Source organism: Saccostrea cucullata, unplaced genomic scaffold, assembly GCF_032062105.1.
Source record: "Saccostrea cucullata isolate Sc308-1 unplaced genomic scaffold, CSIRO_AGI_Scuc_v1 ctg5995, whole genome shotgun sequence".
Classification (NCBI taxonomy): Eukaryota; Metazoa; Mollusca; class Bivalvia; order Ostreida; family Ostreidae; genus Saccostrea; species Saccostrea cuccullata.
The window spans coordinates 10,921-35,007 of record NW_026929062.1 but is presented as its reverse complement, the minus strand read 5'-3'; the positions used below and the strand labels follow the sequence as shown (position 1 = coordinate 35,007).

The window sequence follows — 24,087 nt, the reverse complement described above, 5'->3', positions numbered from 1 at the left end:
CATTTTGAAAACTCAAATATCTAAAACATGTATGTTTGATGGTATCGTTATGTCACAATGATATTGCTAGTTTGAAACAATCTATCATGTCACTATCAGGGACTCTTTGAAAATTGACATCAAAACGTTCACCATATGTTCATATTTTAAGGATTAGTTATAAGATATGATCGTTATTATGGTCGTTCACCATCCTGCAAGTGGTAATAGTTTGTTATTAGAAGAGAAATCAACCTGCTCAAGAATTTTAAAACTAAGATAAGTGACAAAGGATGGTTTTCAGTCAGATATAAGGGAGACAAAAATTGTTTACATTGCAGCATTAAGTCCACTGTTTACCAAAACATTTTCCAAAAAAATGCTATATCCATTACAAATCAGACATTCTCCTCAAAAAAAGTCATTGTAAAAGTTGATTGATTTGTTACAGTGAACAATATATCTATCATGATCTTCAATGATCCACATCGAATATTCGGACGGTCTCTTATCACGTCAAGGCCACACCATGGTATTAAATGAAAATGTAAAGACTATTAAATATTAACAATTACACAAAGAGCTTAAGGCAGATGTTGTACCAACTGAGCCATCCGATTCCGGGAAAACAAGCCCGCCTGGCCACTATACATTATTATATCCGAACACAATGACAATAATACAATTTCATACGATCATTTTAATTTTAATATGAGAAGAACACTCCCATAACGTTGATTGACTTGAAAAGATTTTAATTTTTTAATTGTACATTATTTACATAATTTAGTAATAAATGTAATAAAAAAAAATATCCATTATAAAAGAGTCGTTTGAGAGACTAATAGACCGAAACATTTTCGAACTTAATTTAAACTGTTCCTAAATTCTCTTAACCATCATTCTGGTCGCCGCCACTTCCTCTCCAGAAAGAACCGACGGGAACCAGGGATATACCCATTCCTTCACAGACCAGGGGCCGTTAAGGAATGCATTGAAACAGGAATTAAACCACCACCCGCCCCTATTAAACTCGGCACAGTTAGATCCACTCCTGTCGTTGTCATTATCAAATGTACTAAAGTACATCACGGAAAGTTCAAGTATTTTATCTTCTTTATGTAGCATACCGTCACCTATAAAAGAATTGGACAATATTACACAATTACTATTTTTTTTTATATAACTCCATTCCTTATTATATTTATTAACTGTAAAAACCGTAGTGTATTGTACACAGATATTTGTTTTTCAACATTATCAACTATGATATAAATATATTGTCATGAGGCATCTTAATCGTTTTTAGTTCTTTTCGCTGTTTTTGCATAACATGAAAAGTCAAATCTGGTCATAGAATAAACTGTTGCGTAGGCGGAATGATCTAATGTGACACCAAAACTGATTTCCCATACTTTACAAACATTATATTTTATTATGTAGAGAATGAAGCATGTTCGTGACATTGAATTTAAAATCAACGATTGAAAGATCATTTTATACGTTCATTATATACCAATATAAATATTTATTCAAATGAATATCAATCCAATGAAACTGCTATACCACATTTGTATGGTAATCTTTAGAAATGTCGATTTATTTCAATCAACATAGATCTTTTCTTCTGAGGTATGACCTGCCAATGAATCTTATTTAAAATATTCCAGTCAAATCATGACGTTGTTTATGAACAATGTATCAGTTTATATTATCAACCCAGTATTTACTTTAAAAAAAGGTGAAAGAATTGCACGCACCCAAGGTTCCTGAGGTAGATCCTCCTAAATAGAGTTGATACTTCTCTGCTCCACTGGAAACAAGGAAACGAACATACAATTCATACAGCGTTCTGCCGTCCCTTAGTGTGATGGTAACATACAATGACGAGTCATTTCCCTTTGTTAATTGGTGGATCACATCGTTTCCTGTTTGAAGTTGTAATTAATGATGTAATTTTTATGTATCTAAATCATAAATTGTGTTTGTTAAAATAGATATGGTATGAAAAACTACTTATTATTTGATATGTTTTATACTATTTAAACACAAGGCCTTTGTTTTTAATAACTCCGCCAGTTTGACCAATGCATAGTTGGTTGCATGATTTTTTTTCAATAAATTTTATAATAACAATTATTTTATATCCAATAAAAGAAGGTAACAATTAAACTAGTTGACCTAATTATAACAACTTTAGTTCTAAAAGGAAAAATTATTTGATCCGTTGATTAGTAAGTATAAAATGCAAACTGACCCCCATTTTCCTTGTGATATTGAATCATCATATATAAATAGTTATTTAAAATATTTTTCCACAAAATTCCTTGATTTTGTTTCAAAGTGACTTTCATTATTGATTACAGGCAAATTCGCAAGTCATTTACGGAAATACACGTATATACAACATAATGAAAAATACCCAAAAAGGAGAATATAGTCTTTAGCTCTATTAACACAGATTTTGGTCTAGATTGGGTGGAACTCTAAAAATTACATTTATTTCGTATATTTTAGCTAATTTTATATTTACCAATCAAAAACTGTGTTCCGGTCCACCGAAGCCAACCCTATAATCTGCCCAGTTCCGCTCAAAGCTCACAGATTCGTTTATTCGAATTTGGATAGCCTTTGAAAGATAAACAATCAGAGATCATTATTGTGATGTTAAACTGTGTTTTGTTTTTACCCCCTTTGGCCGCGAGGCGTAGTGGTTAGGGCATCTGTTGTAGATGTGCAAAATAAGGAGTCAATCATTATAGCCGGTTCGAATCCCACTGTGAGACGTGGAGACCGGTGTAAGTACAAAAAGTGACCCCCGTAGAATATAGACCGAAGGCCATTTTTCTGCGTAGAAATTTGACTCCCCGGTCAATATTCTACGTAGAAAAATTACCCACTTTTGTAAAATTATGGTCTTGTTGTCTTTTTCTCTCCGTGTGCATTTTAGAAAAACGACCCCGTAGATTAACAACAACTTGTCATTTTGTATGCAAAACATTTGTTTTGGTAGGAATATTCTTGTTATGCGAATGTATACGGGTAATATCAAGCAGCTTTATGATATGAAGATTAAATTTTCTGAAAGTTTTTAAGCTTAAATAAAGAAATAAAAGCTATACTACGAGTTACGTTCAATAAGTAATTTAATTCACAGTATGTAATAATAAATGTTAAGGTATTTCTTTTATATATATGAAAAGTTCTATTAGAGAGAGAGAGTGCATTATTTACATGTAGAGACAATATTAAGATACTATACATTTAATCGTCACAGCAGTTTTAGAATTTTGACAAAGGAAAAAAAAAACATATAACAATATTTTCATCTGATAGGTGCCGTAAATTTGCCTTTAACGGTCTATTTAAAAACTAATGTTTAAACAAAATAAAAGATTTGCTAAACTTGCTTAATGTTTGACGAAATATGGGTACAAATTCTTAGCCGTAAAATAAAATAAATGATAAAAAATGTGGAACCAAGAAAAAGGTGTATTGTTATAATGATAACAAGAAACAATGGATCCAAACATGTGTTATTTGTCTTCGTGTATTTAAAGAGGTCCATTAAACATGTACACACATCCAAATGAAGGACTAGCAATGGTTCGTTTTATGTTCAAATTGCACAAAGGAAGGTTCATCGAATTTTTTGCAAAGGACGTCTGACATTCGATGATCAGGGTATTTTTCTTGTGCCCGACAACGAAGCTGCATATATGCTAAGAGAATTTAATAAGATTCTGAAGAAAAGAAAACATACAGGACTTTTCATTTACCCATATTAGGTTGATCGCAGCCACTGTGAGATCTTTTCATTCACAAAACACATCAAAACAAACCAAGAAATATTGTACAATGTCAGATATGTCATCAGTGTCTTTAACCATCCCTAAAAATGCATAGACCGAGGACTTCTGTTCATGGATACAAAGACCCAAGACACAAGTAAAGGGTAACATGAGATGCCTTGAGCGATTGAAACTATTAAGAATATGTATTCCGTTCTTTTCTTACTCTAAGATGACATGTTGCATTATTTTTTTGAATGACCCTCGTGCGTTTTACATTAATAATACAAACAGTTTTATCCCCATTCAAGGAAAATAATGCCTATTAAAATGTTCTAAGGCTGTTTGAACGAAGATACTCGTATTTATAGAATCGTTTATTACATTTTATTAAGTAAGTTTCCACAGCTGTAATTTTAATCTTTAAAAAGGTCATTCTTAGCTGGTGTCAAAAGAGGAAACTTTAAAAAGTTTTCATAATTATGAATTTCTTTGATTTTACCCTGGATTAATAATTTGCAAAAATCAAGTTTTAATTTTTCAAAAGTTTAACTTTTTGATTCCTTTTTTTAAAACTGGCGCAGAAATGGGTGCTAGCTTAGAAAATTAGATCTTATAACAATATTATTTGGTTTTCTATGAATTGAGTTTCAAACATCTCAAAAAAGGTAAAACCTTGTCCATAACTTTTGAATGGGTGGGACTATGACTTTCATATTTCACCCGTGTTTTTGTGACAACCTCTTTTTGGAATACAGCAAATTAAAACAACATTTTTGTTCTAAATAAATATTAGCTTTAAACAAAAATAGTGGCTACATTTGGACCTTTTATAAGGGAGACATGAACACATATGTAAGATGCCTTTTATATACATGCCGATGCGCTAATTATAAAGATTTTAATATAAACTACATACTGTCCAGCCTCCGTCTAATGTCTCCATATCACAGTAGGTTCTTACAGACTCAGAGCTAGGTCCAAAGGGAAAAATACTGTACACACCTGACTCAGTGTTACCAATGTCACGGTGCACCTTACAGTCTATTGCAAGAACTGAAAAATCAAATTAAAAGAAATACAGCCATCGTTGTTTTTGTTTGTTTGTTTGTTTTTTTTTTTAAGTTAGCAATTTTTATAGAATGTGATTTGTCTTTCTAATTTGGAACTGCTTACTCCTTCATGGCATATGATCCCACCTCCTATTTTGTATTGTTAAATAGACTTTTTAACACAAATGCTGTTCGTTATAATAACATATTTCATCGGACCATTTCTGATGTTCATTTTCTTGAACTTTTAATTTATATCTATTTTAATCTATTTATAAAAATCGATGAGGAATTGGATTTTTAAATATTGGATGGGGTAACATTGCATATTTAATCAAATGAACTAAGCCATTAAATCATTTAAGTGCTGTTCTATATTAAGTTGTATTCAGTTTACCTTCACAATTGTCTCCAACATATCCAGTAACACAGCTGCACGTGTATCCTCGTATTAAAGACTGGTCGGCCACACAGTTTCCTCCATTCTTACAATCATGGCCGTCACATATATCAGCTATTCAGAAAAAATATCGAAATTCGGTACAAAAACAACGTTCTTATAACTTAAAAGCTTAGTTATAATATTTAAAACGAAGAGAGTTCTCAGGTGGCTCAGGTTTATTTCTTCTTTAAATCTGCGTTGATTAACAGTTACTAAGCCAAGCGCCCGACTTAAGAATTTATAATTAGGGGTAGTACGGGTGGGTCCTTGATACTGAAATAATTTTTCACGGTAGTTATTGGCAAAATAAAGAATTTTCACTGCTCAATTGCCCTTGGTGCTAATTAAGGTCTAAAAAAACCAAAACTATCTGGTGTGGCAAAAACTGTATAAAGTTAATCCATAAACCAGGTAATAGATTGATTTTTAGTTGTATTTTGTGTCAATCTATGGAATTTTTCACTCATATAGAGATAGTAACATATTTCAATGGGCTTCAATTTTTGACTTTTACTAGGAACTCAAGGCTGTTGGAAAATGAGAGATCTTTATTATACTAACGCCTACACAGCTTTTGTTTTTCAAGGTCTTATCCAAAGGCCTCACATTTTTCACTTCAAAGAGATGTGTGCATGGCAAAGGTATAGTTACTACATATTTGATTGCCTTAGGTTAAGCATATGGAGACAATGAACGCTCTACTGACAATCAAGCAAAGAAAGTACAAAAATGTACTTACATTCACAAATGTAAACCCTTCTGCACATTTTTTTTTACTTATAACAATATTTACATATTCATTTAAACCTACATCGTTCAATGAAATTGAATCTTATAGAGATGGTAAAAATGTTTATTTTAAAATGACATAAAAAATGGCAAATATTTAAGAAGTAAATAAAGGTCTTCTTGTACATAATACCTTCACAATTGTCTCCAACATAACCCTGAAAACAGTTACACTTGTAACCCCGGGCGCTGGTTTGGTCTGCTTCACACCAGCCTCCATTCAGACAGACATGGCTGTCACAAACACCGAATAGAATCAAGGATTCATTTTGAAACAGTAAACCAAATTTTTCTTTTTCGTAATATACTTCAAGTTCACAACAAATGATAAACTAACGGGGAATGAAACAAAATCAGTTTGCTGTAGGCCTTGATTTATTATAATAGTGTTATACTTTTAACAAACTATAGTTGAAATTTCAAAGTCGTCACTTTAGTAAACTGAATATCATTTAAATTCATATTATTTTACTAGATAGATTATTTTTTAATCTTTTGCATACATTTTTATTTTAACAAAAAGTATATGAATGTTTTGATACTTGAAATTTCCAATGATTTTAACCATTTTTGCTGTCTAATATATATTTATCAGCTTTTTTGAAAGCTGATAAATTTCAATCGTTCTTTAATGAACATAGTTTGTCGTTTTTCGTCCCTGTCCTGGTAGTTCAGTCGGTAACGTGCTTGCCCCCTTACGCGTAACATACAATGATTTAGCATGACCAGGTTGTATTATGAGAAAAACGACAACAAAATGTAATAATTCAATACTTAATTATGAAACAAAAACAACGAACCGATTAATGTGTTTTTAAATTCATTCTTTTTTTTTTCTGATTAATTTTTATATCCATAGCTCTGATTTTCATTCATTTAATCAATTATGAATAACAGTTGGGTAAAAATAAAAAAAAAGGTATTGCATAACCTCTTTAACATCACTTATATAGAGCTTATATGGTATACAAAAGAAAAAATATCCTTAAAGACAGCCAATTTTGATCAAAAAATCTCGCATGAACCTTCAGTTCAGGTCAGCTTACATTAAAATCGATAAAAGAATCGGCCTCCATTTCCCTCAGTGGTGTTTGTATAAAGGACGTAAGTATCACTGTATAATCTGCGACTCAAGAACAACTGCACTTATCACTGTGGCATATGGTCCATTTCTGCTGCATATTATACAACTTTTAACTGGCTTATGAAGAGAATAGCAAATTTGTCGTCCCCTAAGACAGCAAACTATTACCAGGGGCGCAGCCGAGGAAATTAGCTTGCCGTCGAGGGAGACGATACACTTGCTATTGTCCGAATAGTCAGTAAATCAATTCTTTATTATACCGAGGCTGATTTTACTTTCGTTACGTCATACTATATACGTCACAATCCGTATTAAATCAGAAGGCTGAAAAGCGAGGGAAACAGAATGCTGCCGGTGAATTGTTTGATGAGTATTTCACCATGAGAAGATAGCACAGAAAACTATTCCACGGTAGGGACTATTTGAAAAAAATAGCATGTATATTCGTCATATTTTGATATAGAACAAATTCACAGAAGCATAATAAAAATGATAAACACTTTTTACATAAATTACCTTCACAATTCTCCCCTCCATAACTTTCAACACAGTTACATCTGTAACCACGTGCACTGGTCTTATCTGCCCCACAAGTTCCATTCTGACAATCATGATGATCGCATACATTGACTATGAAAACAAAAAAATGGAGGACATTAGAAATATTTATACAGAAATAAAAAAAGACATTTCCATTGTGATGCAAACATATTATATGTATTTATAGTCAGTAAAAAAATCTGAGTATGAAATAATTGTTACATCATTGGGATATATCGAGTTAACTTTTACTGTAAAATCACATATTTTTGAGGTGTCAAATTTTTGTGTTTTGAGGAAAATTTATTGTTTCCTGGGGACTTGATTTCGTTGTTGAAGAATTGTTCAGAAGAAATATACATGAAACGTTGAAATTCGTTGTAGACATGATTTCTTGGGTCTCTTCATACCTCGAAAACCACAAAAATTACCCCCCCCCCACGAAATTTTGTAATATGACAGAAAGTGATAGTAAATATTTTTCATTGATACAAACGTTTTAATACAAGAATATTTACAAATGGATGTCTAAAATCGAGATTAAAGGACACAGCAAGAATTTATTCTCATCTTTAGATTTTTAAAAATGAATTTAGGAGTGTACGGGTAACATGTCGGCTAAAAAGTAGCAAAATGAAGCGCAAAATTCCAACAGATATTTGGAACAATTTAAGACTACATTAGGGTTGTTTATGTACTTGTATTAAAAGGTTTTTCCCCATATATTCCTTTGTTAAGCTTTGATACCTACTTTGGCCTCACCCTACCCCCAGGGGGTCAACTTAAATCGTCGTTACCAAAGGATGCTTCTAAACAGGTTTCATCTTAACTGGCCCGGTGAATCTTTAGATGAAGAATTTTATGGTGTCACAATCAAAGTTGATTTTGTTACATGTATATTTGTTTTTCTTTTATTAGTATTGCCCTGTGTTGAGCCTTATTTGTATTTAGTGTTTATCCTGCAAGGAGCCCCATTGTGACGCTCAGGTGATTTAAATATTTGGCCAGTCGCTATATAAGGTGATGTCAGGTTTGTCTTGGGTAGCGCACGTTTTCCTTGACCAGTGAAAGTAGTTTCACATGTCCATGGAGGGTTAGGTAGTTTTTCGTGGTAACTGAATCTCCAATCAGGGTAAGTGTAATTTACTTACATTTATTATATTAAAAAGTAATGCAGTATTATGTTAATTGAGCTTATTCTATTTTTATCCACGAGAAAGTGTTTGAATTGTATACGGGAATTTTACCACGTGCACATGCCGTGAGTTTAAGCGTAAAGTAATGATATTAGTTTATTACTCAAAGTGTAACGTTACATTGTATTATTATTTTGCTTTGCGAAGCGGTGTGATACATGTTAGTTAAAACTGTATGTTTAAACAAGTATATGTGTAAACATTTATGTTATGTTGTAAGGCAGCCCGTTCGGGGTCAAGCTTATTATGTCTACGCATAATTGTTGAAGGTCCCTATTGATAAATGTACGTTAGTATGATTTGGTGCTGTCGGTGGAGGCAACCTAAGGGCGTGGTACGCTGGGCCGAGACCGTGAGAGAGGAAACGTGGTTTCCCGGATTTGGCAGCATTGCAGACGCTTAAGGCGCGTGGGATAGGCGCGGGACGTCGAGGACGTGGTGGCATTTGGTGTAAGGGCGTGGTACCCGTAGGTCATGGACCGTTAAACACAGGAGGCGGGGACGGATATAGGAACGTGGTCTCAGGATGGACACTGATAGACATTTTGAAATTCATTAATTTCATTTTGTATATTTGTACATATTTGTTTTTATATAAAATTGTAAATAGAAAATAGTTTTGTTATCACTGATCAAGTTTAGGGTAAGTTATAATATTTTTTTTTATTGTATTGTTGTAGAGACGTAGGATGGAAACTTGGGTTCTAGGAGGACATTTGTACCATGAATTAGTTTGTATTATGAAGGTTTGATTTTGATTTAGTTCAGTTTTCCTGGAGTGATATTTTGCTTTGTCATTTTTGTGTCAGTTTATGTTGTTTGATAGTTGGTTTATTTACTGGCGATTTTTGAGATGGATTTGTTAAAAGAGCTGACTGCATATGGTCAAAGTTTGGAGTTGACGGGAGCAGATCTTCAGAGGTTCATCCGTGAACAACAGGCACATCTGCGAGACTCAGAGTTGAGCAAAGAGAGAGACAAAAAAGGACAGAGACTATGAATTGAAGAGAGAAGCGTTGGAAGTAGAGAAGCTCCGACTAGAAGAAAAAGAAATCACTAGATGCACTGGAAAGTAAGTACCAAGCTAATGTACAAGAACTTAAATACCAGTTGAGTTTGAAAGAGACAGAATCTAGAAAGCTGCTAAGTCAGACATATCTGATGGTTCATTAGCAAAGGTTCCTAAAATGCCATACTTTGATGAGGTTAAAGATGACATAGACTCTTTTCTTAGACGATTCGAAAGATACGCTATAGCACAGAAGTGGAACGAAGGAATAGGGGCCGTGAACTTAAGCGCATTACTTAAAGGACGAGCTCTTGATGTCTATGCCCTACTTCCACAAGAAAAGGCTCTGGATTATGCAGCCCTTAAAACAGCTTTGCTGAGGAGGTTTGAGAAAACAGAGGACGGTTTTCGAGAATATTTCCGTAGGTGTAGACCAGAGGTAGGTGAAACCTTTACACAATTAGCAGTTCGTTTAGGAAGTTATCTAGATAGTTGGAGCTGATTGTCTAAGTAGGTTGTAGGATTTGAGTGAGACATTATGAACATTATAGTTTTGTACAAATGTTTTTGTTGTTGTTGATTGTGAGTTTTGCACAAGTTCAGTGAACTTTCTTGAATTGGGGAGGTGATGTCACAATCAAAGTTGATTTTGTTACATGTTTATTTGTTTTTCTTTTATTAGTATTGCCCTGTGTTGAGCCTTATTTGTATTTAGTGTTTATCCTGCAAGGAGCCCCATTGTAACGCTCAGGTGATTTAAATATTTGGCCAGTCGCTATATAAGGTGATGTCAGGTTTGTCTTGGGTAGCGCACGTTTTCCTTGACCAGTGAAAGTAGTTTCACATGTCCATGGAGGGTTAGGTAGTTTTTCGTGGTAACTGAATCTCCAATCAGGGTAAGTGTAATTTACTTACATTTATTATATTAAAAAGTAATGCAGTATTATGTTAATTGAGCTTATTCTATTTTTATCCACGAGAAAGTGTTTGAATTGTATACGGGAATTTTACCACGTGCACATGCCGTGAGTTTAAGCGTAAAGTAATGATATTAGTTTATTACTCAAAGTGTAACGTTACATTGTATTATTATTTTGCTTTGCGAGGCGGTGTGATACATGTTAGTTAAAACTGTATGTTTAAACAAGTATATGTGTAAACATTTATGTTATGTTGTAAGGTAGCCGTTCGAGGTCAAGCTTATTATGTCTACGCATATTTGTTGAAGGTCCCTATTGATACATGTACGTTAGTATGATTTGGTGCTGTCGGCGGAGGCAACCTAAGGGCGTGGTACGCTGGGCCGAGACCGTCGAGAAGGAAACGTGGTTTCCCGGATTTGGCAGCATTGCAGACGTTTAAGACGCGTGGGATAGGCGCGGGACGTCGAGGACGTGGTGGCATTTGGTGTAAGGGCGTGGTACCCGTAGGTCATGGACCGTTAAACACAGGAGGCGGGGACGGATATAGGAACGTGGTCTCAGGATGGACACTGATAGACATTTTGAAATTCTTTAATTTTCATTTTGTATATTTGTACATTTTTGTTTTTATATTATATATAAAATTGTAAATAGAAAAATAGTCTTGTTATCACTGATCAAGCTTAGGGTGTCGTGACAAAAATAATAAACATTTTTATATGAATTACCTTCACAATTCTTCCCTTTGTAACCTTCCATACAACTACATTTGTAACCACGTGCTCTGGTCTTAGTGAATCTTGAAAAGAAGATTATTGGGGTTTTTTTTATGTACTCTTATGTTAAACCTTGATACCCGACTGTGGCCCAATACTTACTCCGGAGGTCAGAATATGAACACATTTCAATCTACACGACCTGAAGAGGATTCCACAAGAGTTTCATCTTTGCTGGACCAGAGGTTTTTGAAAAAAATAGTTTGGGAAGTTTCAGATGCCGGTCCCCAGAATCACTCGATTGCGCATGAGCAGTTATTTCCCTTGCCGTTGCTATGCAGAATGTAAACAAACCGCAATTTCCCACTCGCTTCAACACGCATCCAATCGAGTGATTTGGGTTAGGTTATATAGATTTTAAAATTGGGGTTGTTTTATAAATCCACTCTGTAATCTTTCTGACTTATGGCTAATTTATGTAATTTTTGCTTACAAAAAGCACTATGAGTGCCCTTTGTGACCAAAAACTTACATGAATCAGCCTGTAGAATCGCGCCGATATCTTACACTTTGGTTTAGTTCATGAAATTTTTGCTTTACAAAGAACAGGAAAGTTTAAGAAATGAAAGTTCGGGTAAATCAACTCTATTGTCGAAAAATGACGATTTTCAGCGCTGAGTTTAGGCAAGTTGTTGTAAAAGCGAATTACCGTTAACTGCAGTTCGATATCCTGATGCACAATTCAATCCATCGATGACCAGTAATTTGCTAACATTTGTTAAATCCCTGTATTTCTTACAAAAAACACGCAATTTTAATAGCATTGCACTTTGAGTCCTATCAGGCATTTCTTCAGTACGTCAAAACACAAGTGACACATCTCATGAATATTTATGAAATAACGTTAGTATCGACTTCATACTCTGCGACTCAAAAACAACTGCATTTGTCACTGCGGCATGAGGGCGATTCTGCTGTACATAAAATGATAAACACATTGATATAAATTACCTTCACAATTCTCCCCTCCATAACCTTCCAAACAGTTACATTTGTAACCACGTGTTCTGGTCGTATCTGATTCACAATTTTCATTCTTACAATCATGCCGATCGCATACATGGACTAGAAAACAAAGAAAATATTGGGGATCAGAACATCAATACTAAAACTAAGGAAAATGGAAGATTGAAATGCGCTAATATTTTATGTATTTATTGTGAGTAACTGATCAGAGTATGAAATAAATGTTACAGACTTGTACCTTCTGAGATCATTTGGTATATATTGAGTTGACTTTTAAGTGAAAGTTGCCATTTTTAATTGATTCAAAAGTTTTTATACAAGTACATTTAAAAATGTATGCCTAATGTCGAGATCAATGTCACAGCAAGATTTTTCTTATCATGTAGAGTTTCTTTAAAAATTTTTAGGAATAAACCGTTAACAGGTCGCCTAAAAAGAGTTTTAAAGATCTTTCCAATGCTAAAATTTTATACCTCATTGTGGCCCCACCCTACCCTCGAGGTCATGATTTGAACAAAGTTATATGTTTTTTTCTGGGAAGATGTTTATGCAAGATCATGAGTTTTATCTTTCCTGACCCAGTAAATCTTGAGAAAAAGATTTTTAAAGATATTTTTCTATGTATTCCAATGTTTAATTTTGATACACCACTGTAGCCCTACCTCAGGGATCACAATATGCACACATGTGCATCTAAGTGACATGAGGATGATTCCACTTGAGTGTCACTTTCCTGGCCCAGTGGTTCCTGAGGAGGTTTTTTTCAGATGTCATTAATTTTTCACTTATTTATAATTATGTCGCCTTGGAAAAGGACATGAACCTTCGTTTAAACAAAGTTGAATCCCCTAATCAAGGCTATTTTGTAGCAGGTTTGGTTAAAATTGGCCCAGTGGCTCTTCAGAAGATGAAAATGTGAAATGGTATCAAAACAAAAACAACTACAGCAGCGAAATACAACAGACAAATTTTGATCAGAAGAGCTTAAATGAGCCTTCGGTTCAGGTGAGCTAACAATGGGATTCGTATTTGCATTGTAAGTATCAACTGCATAATGTGCGACTCAAGTACAACTGCACTTATCACTGTGGCATATGGGCGACTTCTGCTGTATATAAAATAAAAAAAACAATTTTATAAAAATTACCTTCACAATTCTCCCCTTCATAACCTTCTATACAGTTACATTTGTAACCACGTGTTCTGGTCTTATCTGCATCACAAGTTCCATTCTTACAATCATGTTGATCGCATACAGGGACTAGAAAAAAAGTTTTGTCTGGACATAAAAATATCAATACACCAAAAATTAAGAAAAAGCTGAAAACATCTAATTTGTAATGCACTAATATTATATGTATTTATAGTCAGTGAAAAATCTGAGTTTGAAATAAATGTTACAGACATTTTCGCTAAAAAGGAGAAAAATGAAGCCGCAAAATTCTAAGAGATAATTGGAAAGTATCCTTAAAGACTACTAAAGGGTTGTATATGTACTTGTATTAAAAGGTTTTTCCTATGTATTCCTATGTCATATGTTGATAACCCACTATGGCCCCACCTTTCCCCCTTGTAGTCATTATTTGAACGAATTTGAATCTTTTGCTACCAAAGGATGCTTCTAAACAGATTTTATTTTTACTGGCTCAGTGAATCTTGAGAAGAAGATTTATCAAGATTTTTCAAGATGTATGCATATCCTTAACTTTGCTATTCAACTGTGGTCCCTACCCACCCCGGGGTCATGATTAGAAAAAAATTAAATTTCAGTTACCAAAGAATGCTTCAGGGTTAGGGTTGGAAGTGGGGACAAATTGGGTAAAAAAAATTGAAATAGGAAAACATAGGAAAAATCTTTATTGGGCCAGAAAAGATAAAACACATGCAGAAACATCATCTAAAAGGGAATATTTGATTTTGTTCAAGTTAAGACCCCGGGGATAGGGCGGACCCACAATGGGTATAAAATTTAACATAGGATTGCATACGAGAGATCTTTAACAATCTTTTTTTCAAGAGCCACTGGGCCTGGAAAGATGAAACTTGTATAGAAGCATTCTTCAGAAACTAAGAAATTAAGAACCCATAACTTTGCGACGCATGAACAACTGCTCTGACCACTGGGGCATGTAAAGGACCTCTGTAGTCTATATAATAATAAAAAAATTATATAAATTACCGTCACAACTCTCCCCCTTGTAACCTTCCAAACAGTTACATTTGTGACCAAGTGCACGGGTTGTATCTGCCTCACAATTCCATTCTGACAATCATGATGATCGCATACATGGACTAGAAAAATAAAACTTTGAATTTAAACGATTCATTGTTATATCTCTCTCGTATGACCTTATGATTTGCGAACATTGAATACATGAGATAAATGGATTTTATGATCTTAGTCATTGTTTCTAGCTTATACTTTTATATAAATTACCGTTACAATTCTCCCCTTTGTAACCTTCCATACAGTTACATTTGTAACCACGTGTACTGGTCTTACATGTAACTGGCTCACAAGTTCCATTCTGACAAACATGTTGATCGCATACATGAACTAGAAAAACAAAACTTTTAATTTAAACGATTTATAAAGAATATCACCTGCTTTTTTGATCTCGGCCCTGGTATCAGCCCGAGCGTTGGTATCGGCCCAAGTCCGGAGGGCGCGGGCCGACACCCTCTGAGGGCTGATACCAGAGACGAGAACAAAACAGTGGTGTGATGTGTTTATATCATATATCTAAAACCAAAGAAAAAGAATAAATATTCAGATATTTTTCGATCAAGATGTGTGTCGTAAGAAGATTAGAGTTATCTTTCTTTATTCCCATGTTCCTGAAGATGTTGCTTGACGGTGAATAATCATATTATATAGAGTAAGATTTGTCTGGTCTGGCCAATAAAAAGAATAGTCCTGGTGTTTTGAAACAATTTGTTTTGAAGCACATAAGATAACAATTTTAAAAAAAGTCCAAAACTTAAAAATATTCTACTTTCACTTTGTATCGAACCGGCATTACACTTTCTTCAACATATCAGTCTGAAATTTATAGTAACTATTTGTTTTGTTTACTATAAATATTTTCATTAAAAATTAGACATTAAATGAAAACTTGGTATTGTCTTACTGTCAAAGCAAATAAACGTCCAGTTTTTTTTTTCAAAAGATGATTTGTTGCTGTCCTAGAAGTAAACAAGAGTTACGTCTCTTTCGTCACAAGTGCTATTATTTGGCGCACTTTTTAATACAATTTTCTTAAAATTCTAGTATATATAAATAATTTTTAAAAAATCAGGTTAATTTTTTCGAGATATATTGTTACTCTTTCATACTTATATATGAATTTTACTCTTAATTCACACTAATTAAACAGAAATAATGATTCAAAATTTGAGGGGCTAGACAGCTACTAGACGACGGGCCGGGACAGAGGTATCTCAGCCCGAGGGCGGCAGCCCTTTCCCCGGCGCTGTCTCGCCTAGTCCAAAACGTCTGTATCAGGGCTGATACAGTGTAAGGTATATGATATATTGTTATATCTCTCTCATAAGACCTTATAATTCATAAATACCGAATACTTGAGATAAATGGATTTTATGATCTCACTCAATGTTTGATGCTTATACTTTTATCTAAATTACCTTCACAATTCTCCCCCTTGTAACCTTCCAAGCAGTTACATTTGTAACCAAGTGCACGGGTCGTGTCTACCTCACAAGTTCCATTCTGACAATCATGCTGATCGCATACATGGACTAGAAAAATAAAACTTTGAAATTAAACGATTCATTGTTATATCTCTCTAGTATGACCTTATGATTTGAAATAATTGGATACATGAGATAAATGGATTTTATGATCTCACTCAATGTTTGATGCTTATACTTTTATATAAATTACCTTCACAATTCTTCCCTTTGTAACCTTCCATACAGTTACATTTGTAACCACGTGCATTGGTCTTATCTGCCTCACACGCTCCCTTCTGACAATCATGATGGTCGCATACATGGACTTTCAAATTGAAAAAAAAAAACCCTTCCCATTGTTATAAACTGTAATTATTTCGCGACCAACTTTAGGAAGCAATTAATAATGAAACAATTTATTAACTTTCTCTTTTTTCCCTACAATTAATATTTGCAAATTGATTTCAAAATGACGGATTGCAATTAAAAGATGATGCAACAAATAGCTGGTTTACAGTGTCTCTCGAAAGACCTTATGATTCACGAACATTGAATACATCACAGGATGTAGTTTAGTAGGGTTTTTCAATTTTTTCGATATTTTCAGTTTCGACATGATAAATCTTTAACTATTTTTTTGTGTACAAAAATGATCCTAACAGGAAAAGATGGTCTCACCGTAATATTTTAAAAACATAATGTGACTTACACTGACATACATTCCCATAAAACCTCTCAGGACAGGAACATGTGAACTGAGGTCCCCTCTGTGTATTGGATTTTAACCTCCAACCTTTGAATGTTGTTATGCGTGTACCACCATTTTTACATCGGTTATATTTCCAGTTCCAGCGAGTTTCTGAAACAATATACAGGGTGTTTTGCTATAAATGTTTCACACCTAAACTCTTTAAGAATGCAACACGGGTAAAAATAAAATTTTCATGTGCTTTTTAATACTGCAACGGTGAAAAATTGGGTTCATATGAACCTGAAACATATTTACAACTCTGTTCTGCAGCATGTTAAATAAAAAAGAGGGAGAAGGTGTGTGTATAGAGCATTTATTACAAATGCCAGATCAGATTACAGATACATGTATTACCATTTCAGAATGTCAGCAGAAGATTTGGTCCAAAGATATTCCACACCTTATATCAAGAAACTTGTACAATCATGTTTTTTCTATAGTGAAAATTTATGGTTGAAGGTGGGTAAAAAATTTTAACCACATTTTTTGGGGCCAACATTTATTTTGATAATAACTGTAACTAGAGGGTGCTTAAATATAAATCCCGGAAAATACCTTCGGGGCCCATGATATCACACAAAGTAGTGATTACTAAAAATACGCAGTTTAGTAGAACTGAGGTCCGTTGTCCATGAATAGATCTGTCGGAATGCTATGACAAGCAAACACAGATTTAAACGCAGTAATTGCTTGTGAACTTGATGTTGATGGTATTGGGACTATCTGGAAATTCAAAATATCAAACGACACACAAAAGATATTCCAAATCTTCGAACTGAAAAAACATATATGCTGAGACTTTGTCCGAGGAACGTGAAGGAATCTCCTGAGGAATCAATGGTTCCTTGCAGTAAAAATTTCTTTACTTGTTGCACACTGCACATTGCAAAATAAATTTTTTAATATCCCGGTTCATTTTCGGTCAAAATAGTATTTTTTGAGTCAGTGTTTTAACTATGCCCAGGCGTGCTTCATATGGTTCATTCAGAATCTCGGTTTTCAAGCTGATCTGTATCATAAGTTGTTGGCATTTGTAAAACGCAGCACATTTAAGGTTACAATAAGGAGGCGGGACCTAATGTGTAGCCATGTAAATTTATAACTAACATGATCATGAGGATGTCTACAATAATTTATCTAAATAAATATCAGGCCCCTTACATGTACAACATACAAAATTTTGCATTGCTGATATTATTGACCATACACTCAATTAATGTGCGAAGATTACATTAGGAATTATTATTTTATGTTAGAAGCTCCCAACAATCTTCATTTTCAGTACGTATGGCAAGAATTACCTCAGAGGAAAAGCTATATACATCTACATTTTTCCTGAATAATGTTTTAGACCTCTGCATGTACAGCATTTCTGATGATCACTGTTTTGAACGGGTCGCTGTATATGTTTCCAAATTTTAATTTTATATCAGGCCTTTTCAAAACCCTAAAATGTCATGCCTTTCTAATTAACATTCAAATTAAATTGAGCCTCATTAAAGAGCCATAAACTGTGAACTCCTTCCTAGCCCCGCCTTTAAATCCATTTTGCAATTAAATTCTTAATAAACAGGAGATTAATGAAAACCTTGAGGAGCATTTTAATCGTGAAGGTAACAAATGGGAGGACATGACAGCAGTGGTGATTGACCATGACCTAAGATAGACAGACGCTCAGAGAAAATGCAAGGAAAAGTTCTGGATTGATTGATTGATAGTATATTGTTTTAACGTCCCTCTCGAGAATTTTTCACTCATATGGAGATGTCACCCGGTGAAAGGCTTCAAATTTTGACCTTTACTCGGCACTAAGGGCCATTGAGCAGGGAGGGATCTTTATCTTGCCAACGCCTGCCGTGACACGTGGCCTCGGTCTCACCCGATGGACCTGCAAGTTTCACTTCAAAATGCCGACCGCATAACGAAGAAACAGTTGCTACCCATTTCTTGTCGACTTAGGTCAAATGTCGCGGCCGAGATGCGAACTCACAACCTCCCGATCACGGAGCGAGCGCTCTACCGACTGAGCTACCGGTGGAGGGCTACAAATTTTGTCCTATGCTTGGGGCCTTTGAGCAGTGAGGGATCTTTTTTGTGCCAACACCTACTGCAACACGGGGCCTCGTACAGTCTCATCCAAAGGACCGGTCTCCACGCAGTGGGATTCGAACCCACGACCTAAGGATTGACTCCTTAATTCGCGACTCTAGAGCAGACGCTCTAATCACTGCGCCACGCATGAGACGTATGAAATAATTAGGTACTAGCAGTCTCCTTTAAAAATATGTCCATTTTTACAAAGGGTGATATGGACGTAACGAATAGTATTCTCGATAAAAATGTCCTTACTTGTATTTATTATCAAGCGATACTTTCTATCTCTTGATCAATGATATATTTATAAACTGTAAAAATATTAGATTTAAATACCACAATGTTATATATTTCTGATCATATATTTGCTTATTATAAAAATAATTTTTTAGACATGTTGACCTTTGGCGAAACCTAATGGATAGTTTAAAATGATAACATTTGTCAACTATTTTCGATGCGATTGATAATTAATCATCATTGCATTCTTTATGTTTATGTAATTATAAATGTCTCGTACGTAGGATCGGTCTCCATGTCCCTCACTGGAAATCAAATCAAGCACTCTAACCACTAAACGTATGCCACGCGGGCAACTTACTGATAAATAAATCAAACGCAGTTTGATTGATTGATTGTATATTGTTTAACGTCCCTCTCGAGAATTTTTCACTCATATGGAGACGTCACCGTATGCCGGTGAATTGCTTCAAATTTTTACCTTTACTCGGCACTCAGGGCCATTGAGCAGTAAGGGATCTTTATCATGCCAACGCATGCCGCTGACACGGGGCGTCGGTTTTTAAGGTCTCATCCGAAGGATCCGCAACTTTCACTTCATGCCAAGCGCATGGCGAAGGAACAGTTGCTACCAATTTTAACGACTACAGTACCGACCAGACCCAACCTGACACCAAAGCAGTCCCAGAAAGCAGTCCCCGGGACTGCTTTGGGACCGCTCTGGGACTGCTGTGGGACTGCGCTGGGACCGCTCGTGGGACTGCTCTGGGACTGCTATGGGACTGCCCTGGGACTGCTCTGAAAAGCAGACCCAGCAGTCCCAGCTGTCCCTGGGACTGCTTTCTGGGACTGCTTTGTTCACTCATGCGTGAAAGAAGTTCTGAGTGACATGATAGCTCCGCCCCCTTGTGTATTCTGAATTTGCAGTTTTGTTTACTAGCAGCAGAGAGGAGTTTAAACTATTAAAAAAGCAAGGATTTCTTACAATCTTTCCATAATTATTATAGTTAATATTTTCAGAGACTGTACATTTACACAAATATTTTTTTTTAAATAAGGAAGTCAAAAGTAGATTTTTATCCCTAAAAATAAACTATAGGTTTATGAGAAAAAATATCTACATGTAGGTCTATTTTACTATTTTATTGTAATATTATGTGCACTCAAAATTTGCATTGACACTATTTAAAAATAATCCTTATACAGTTAGATATAATATTTTCAATTGAAAAGCTTTATGTTTTACGAGCACCACTCTAGAAAAGTATCCCATGCAACCCTAAAATAAAGCCTAACAGTTTATTAAATGACCATGAAATAAAATTATGCTACCATTCTTCCATAACTCAAACAATTTAAATAATCATCGGGGAATTTATTAATGAATTACCGGTAGTTTTTAATTTATAAACAAGTTATCAAAAGAGAACATTTATTTCATAAATAAAGAGTTGAAAATACCGGGAATTGTGATTAATTTCTTTTTTCTTTTGCTTGTGTTTACATGTACCTGGCCGATTAATGTTTATTACTTGGTATCAACACCCGCGGTTTCAATCGCCTTAGGGCAGAAAATCAGTGCATGCTATTTTGGTATACCTATCAGCGTTTCACATCATTGAACATGCTGGTCAACAATGACCCTAATTTCCATCTACCGGTATATAACGCAGAAATAAAATTGATTTCGAAAATGTGTTTGAATTTCTTTCAGGATTAATTAATTTTGAACATAATCTGATGGTTCCATTCTGGTGAATTAGATATGTGCATTAATATTCTAACATTTACAAATAAAACGCTTAAAACTGAGTATTAAAGAGATACAGATATTAACAATAATTAGATTGACATGTCAGTAAAAATAATCATGACTGAAAAAAAAATATTTGGCAAAATTAAAAAAGAATTTTCTAAAATCCCGCTAGTATGGAAATTGGCCATATAATGACGAGATCTATTTAAATCTAATTCTTACTGGTGGAAAATAATTAATTCACGTTTAATTTTCTGTATAAAAAATAAATGGGACACAGTATAAATCACAGAAAATAAAGAAATCGAATTATTAATTCAATACACCCGATAATTGTGATTAAATGTTAATGTTCAGTTTAATTCATACATGTACGTGTGAAACCCTTCTTCCTTCAATAAATAATCATTCAATTTGTTTCTTTGCGCGTACTGTTCATAAATGACCTTCGCATACATGTAAGGAGTCCCGGCATATTACCCAGAATCAATTTCTACTGCCTTTTATAGTTCCATTGTTTATTGCAAATCTCATTTCTGAGTTAGCTCCGCCCATTAAATTAATAGCCCCCGCCCACTGGGACTGCTTTCTGGGACTGCTGGGACTGCTCTCTGGGATCGCTGGGACTGCTGGGACCGCTCTGGGACTGCTGTGGGACTGCTCTGGGACCGCTATGGGACTGCTCTGGGACTGCTTTAGCAGTCCCAGAAGCAGTCCCCGGGACTGCTTTTTGACTGCTTTGTGTCAGGTTGGGTCTGGTCGGTACTGTAGGACAGTGGCGGCCAAGATACGAACTAACGAATTCCGATCACGGAGCGAGCCCTCTACCGACAGAGCTACCGTGAACGGTAAACGCACTTTGAAATTAACATCGAATTGGAATTTCCAGGCATTTTTTTTAAAATAGTTGCGTTACATATCATTCTTATTCTTTCTAAGAGGATGTGTGTGACTTACGAAGGTTGCTGGATCTCTCTGGCAGGGACACAGCTTGTAGGCGGGCAACATACCCAACGATCAACACAATAAGGATCTTAAAAATAAGAACAAGATTAAATCAATTAGCATTCACCTGAGAAATAATTGTAAAAAAAAACAAAAAAAAACACTGTTTCTTTTTAGCACGTCCATGGTATATGTATCGAGAGCCTAGGCTGTTATGAACGTATCAATAAAATGCACCGTATTCTAATAAAAATACTTTCTGTTCAATTGGATTTTTGATTTGTATCAAAATCTTTGCCAAAGAAATTTGCATATCTTGGGCTCGCCAAGAGTTTAATTGCTGACCACTACTCGTGAAAGACATTGTCCGCGGTATTTCTATTTAAAATACTTCTATATCTAGACCCTAATGTTAATTACAGACCTTCAAACAGTTCAAAGTATTTTGCTGTGGAGGTCTCATTGTATGAATGTACATCTTACACAGCCACATTTTAATTTTAAACCTGCGTGAACAAAGTTGTATTGTAGCAGACTTTGTTCTGTTTTCAGAAATGATAAATTGTTTATGTCCTTGATCGGGAAAATGACAACCTTTAGAAAACAGTGTAAATTTCAACCAACCAACTAAAAACTGGAGTAAAAATAAGTATAAAAAATATATAAATCAAATTATGAAAAGTTCTCGGAAAAAATTACTTAATGTTATAAACATAAATGTAAACGGTAACATCCATTTTTTTTTAAATCAAAAACTGAATATGGATGTAAACATCAATTTAGAAAATTTTTCCATACCTGAAAAGTCTATGTGTGATTTACTTACATACACGTAAATTTGAAAAAAAAAAGTTCCTTATATTTACATTTAATATGTTTAGAAGCAAAATAATAATTTTAATTTTGGAATTTCGCGCTGATATAAAATATCATTTCAATTTAATATGCATCTCTGTAGCACCTCGTTGCAACGTCACGTCTTCGTATATATATTTACGCGTGAGTATACACAATATGATATTCAAATCAATTCCAAGTCGGTTTGCAAGAATAACACAACATATTTCAAAATTCATATATGAATATTCTGTTTTATATTAAATATTTTGAAAAAAATGCTCGCATTTCATCAAACATGATACAAATACTACAAATATAAACAAAGAAAATTAAAAAAAAAACACACACAGAAATTGTAATTCAACACATCAGTAGAATGAAATCGTTGATTATCAAAAGTAATTATTTAATGAAATTCCACTCAGGGTGCTTATCGAAGATCTTATTCAAACGAGCAATTACATAAATTGTTCTGATAATAAATATTTTTTAAAAGATTTTATTCAATTACAGGATTAACTTGAACATTCTCTTAATAAAAGTATATTATATAGAAGTATGCCTAAAAGTTTTTTATGAAACAATCAAGGTGATATCGCTTGGCCGTTTTTTGAAAAAAAGTAATGACACATTATGTTTCCATATTCCTTTGGTAAATTATTTTTGAAAATATACTTTTTTAAAAAAGTTAAATGCATAGAATTTACTTCCATCCAGTTTCCCTTATTCGACGGAATTGAAACTATATATTTACTACTCATAGAATTTAAGAACTTAATGTTGATAATTACACGTATGACACATATCTTGAAATTTCACTTACCTTTGCAGCTTGCATTTTGGCTGATGTCTATGTGTAGACTGTGTACGTTAGTACCAAGTCTCTATTTAAAGATAATTTATTTGCATAAAAAATTGGTAAACAAGTGATTGGCAGTGGTGAATCAGTGATAGTTGCTGACGATCCCAAAATCGTTTTTGGAAGCTTGGCGATGCCGACAATTGATAGCTCAACAGAAAAATTCATTTTTTCCTTTCATACAAAAATGATAATTTGGATAATTTTTTATGCATTTTTAATGTTTACATACGTTTCTGATCGTCGCCTTTACTAAAAGGTGCATTTAACTTAGTCAATGAATAATTCATATACATCCTTTAAAAATCGTAATTATGGCTAAATATTAATAAGATTCCCTTCCATTTATGAAGGTAAACAAC

At 34.3% G+C, this 24,087-nt stretch overlaps 2 protein-coding genes and 1 long non-coding RNA gene across 3 annotated transcripts; all 3 read right to left on the bottom strand.

Annotated features, from left to right (window-relative positions):
• Positions 1 to 708: 708 nt before the first annotated feature.
• On the bottom strand, positions 709 to 1,902 carry LOC134279705 (uncharacterized). The gene is made up of 2 exons (XR_009994704.1): positions 1,740 to 1,902; positions 709 to 1,115 (listed from the first exon to the last, which is right to left on the bottom strand). It is a non-coding gene; the product is annotated as an uncharacterized LOC134279705 (long non-coding RNA).
• Positions 1,903 to 2,515: 613 nt separating this feature from the next.
• On the bottom strand, positions 2,516 to 7,737 carry LOC134279707 (neurogenic locus notch homolog protein 1-like). Its single transcript, XM_062762132.1, has 5 exons — positions 7,654 to 7,737; positions 6,187 to 6,385; positions 5,220 to 5,336; positions 4,690 to 4,826; positions 2,516 to 2,608 (listed from the first exon to the last, which is right to left on the bottom strand). Exons 1-5 carry the CDS (start codon positions 7,735 to 7,737, stop codon positions 2,516 to 2,518), a joined length of 630 nt encoding a protein of 209 aa, XP_062618116.1.
• Positions 7,738 to 12,470: 4,733 nt separating this feature from the next.
• LOC134279706 (adhesive plaque matrix protein 2-like) lies at positions 12,471 to 23,704 on the bottom strand. Its single transcript, XM_062762131.1, has 7 exons — positions 23,690 to 23,704; positions 22,039 to 22,114; positions 16,950 to 17,099; positions 16,452 to 16,565; positions 14,985 to 15,104; positions 13,695 to 13,808; positions 12,471 to 12,646 (listed from the first exon to the last, which is right to left on the bottom strand). The coding sequence occupies exons 1-7, from the start codon at positions 23,702 to 23,704 to the stop codon at positions 12,471 to 12,473; spliced, it is 765 nt and encodes a 254-aa protein (XP_062618115.1).
• Between the last annotated feature and the right edge of the window lie 383 nt (positions 23,705 to 24,087).